Raw genomic sequence first — 2,017 nt, 5'->3', positions numbered from 1 at the left:
GGAACCAAGGCCGATGGGAGGAGGCGGAGAAGCTAGAGGTGCAGGTGATGGAGACGAGCAAGACGAAGCTCGGAGCAGACCATCCAGAGACGCTGACCAGCATGAACAACCTGGCTTTCACATGGAAATCACTTGGCCGGACTGTAAAAGCTATATGTCTGATGCAGCAGTGTGTACAACGGTATGAACAAGTGCTAGGAGCTAGTCACCCACACTACTTGTCTTCCCTGCTAGTCCTAGAGCAATGGGAAGGAGAGCAGGCAGACATATAGTGTCACGAGAGCAACGAGTAGAGACGTCTGCGGCCTAGTAGGCTAGACTGATATTACTGCGTTCGGTATCTACGTGTAGGTACAAGACGTTGGATAAGGAGAAAAGGTCATCTTCCCCTTAGCCAACGTGGATCTATCATCTCGCTCTTTATTAGGCCCTAAAGTCGACGTACCGAGGAATTGTTTCGGCACAATGGGTGTTTCGTGAGAGATGAACGTACGTTATCATGTTTGTCTTCCAAATAGGCTCAATGCCAGTGAGATCGACCCATCTAAGTATTTCCGACATGACATGCTGACAGCCTGTCTTTCCAAGCGTTATTTTCGTTATAATTTTGAGGTTGGAAGCGTTCACCTTGGCAACATCTCCAGACTTCATCTACACAAAGAGTTGTTCAGGATTACCATCGACCGTGGGGACCATGATGAGTCTCACACTTGCGCAGGTATCTTTGAATAAGAAGTTAGGTAAACGATTTTTCCGGCTGTCGAGCATGAAATCGTTGCGCCAACATCAGTTCGTGCGCCAATAGGGGCTCTATGATGCACACTCTCGATTGATTTCAGCTGGATGTAGTTGGGCGCCCGGCCCAGCCTGTAGACTGATTTTGCCACATGGAAAATTTTAATAAGATTAAAAGGCTGCCAGGGGCTGTTTTACTGTGCCTTAGGTTCGATCAGGTGAATGATTGAGATTGTTCTCGTCCACATCTTCAAGGTTTCGTCACTGCCTGAAAGGTCAAGGCCAAGCTGCTGTTCCGTAGCCAGAAGAGACAGGCTGATCAGCAAGTAAGATATATACGGGGCCTTTCCCATGACCTCTGCCGTATGTGACATTCACTTTCTCAAAACTTAAAAAATGGATGTTAATCTGTGTCTGCGCTCGGATCCCTCGCGCGGTTTCTCGACGATACTTAACGCCCGCCACGAATACAAAAGCCTTTGCCTACTTGCCCTCTCTGACCTCAAACTTACGCGCTTCAATGTACCAATATCTCGAATGTTTGCCATAACACAAGCTGTACACACTCATGTACCCTTGCAGCCATACCTCAACATTACAGCCTCACAGTCAACCGTTGTCGATCATTGATTGACCATGAGTACGCAGGAGGCGTTGATGCAAATGTGCCGCGTAACCCATGAGCAATACATCACCCCAGACCGGGACCCCACTATTGATCAGGTCGAAGCGGCTCGAGGTGACTACATTGTTCTGCTGATGAATGCGATGCATAACATGAAGGATATTTGCGACAGACACCATGAAAATGAGGCTCACATGTATAGTACCCTCATGTTCGACAAGACCTCTCCGCGATACGTTGGTGAAAAGGTTGTGGAATCGCGTTGTCACGTTCTCTTTGAGGTCATCCTAGCCGTTGCCATCAGGGATATTCAGGTGATATCCAAGAAAATTTCGTCACTATAAGAAGTTCGGAAGTCGCCGCGGACTCCGGGGCGATGTACTGGTCTCGACGAACGGATCGATGGACTGTAAGACGCGTATCGAAACAGTCATCAAAGTCATACACTTCTGGAAGGCTGCTTGTGTCGACATCGCGAAGGCATTTAGCAATATATTTCCTTTGGTCGATCGCCCTTATGCGATCTGGGAGAACAAGATACAGTTCCAAGAATACGGAATTTAAGAAGAAGAAGAAGAAGAAGAAGAAGAAGAAGAAGAAGAAGAAGAAGAAGAAGAAGAAGAAGAAGAAGAAGAAGAAGAAGAAGAAGAAGAAGAA

At 47.2% G+C, this 2,017-nt stretch overlaps 2 protein-coding genes across 2 annotated transcripts in view; both read left to right on the top strand.

Annotated features, from left to right (window-relative positions):
- Positions 1 to 47: 47 nt before the first annotated feature.
- On the top strand, positions 48 to 268 carry CC84DRAFT_1160850 (uncharacterized protein; the record flags this gene model as incomplete). The annotated part of the gene is made up of 1 exon (XM_018177598.1): positions 48 to 268. A coding segment is annotated over one exon (221 nt), but the record flags the coding sequence as incomplete, so codon positions are not given.
- Positions 269 to 1,371: 1,103 nt separating this feature from the next.
- CC84DRAFT_1202401 (uncharacterized protein) overlaps positions 1,372 to 2,017 on the top strand; it is a gene marked incomplete at both ends in the record, with an annotated part of 2,049 nt that continues 1,403 nt past the window's right edge. Inside the window, one exon of the mRNA XM_018181773.1 lies at positions 1,372 to 1,674. Within this exon, the coding sequence (XP_018040131.1) occupies positions 1,372 to 1,674 (303 nt within the window). The remainder of the gene's footprint in view (positions 1,675 to 2,017) is intronic.

The sequence above is a fragment of the Paraphaeosphaeria sporulosa genome (genome assembly GCF_001642045.1).
Source record: "Paraphaeosphaeria sporulosa strain AP3s5-JAC2a unplaced genomic scaffold CC84scaffold_2, whole genome shotgun sequence".
Taxonomy (NCBI): Eukaryota; Fungi; Ascomycota; class Dothideomycetes; order Pleosporales; family Didymosphaeriaceae; genus Paraphaeosphaeria; species Paraphaeosphaeria sporulosa.
Note: the sequence above shows the minus strand (reverse complement) of the source record. Positions and strands in the feature narration are given on the sequence as shown.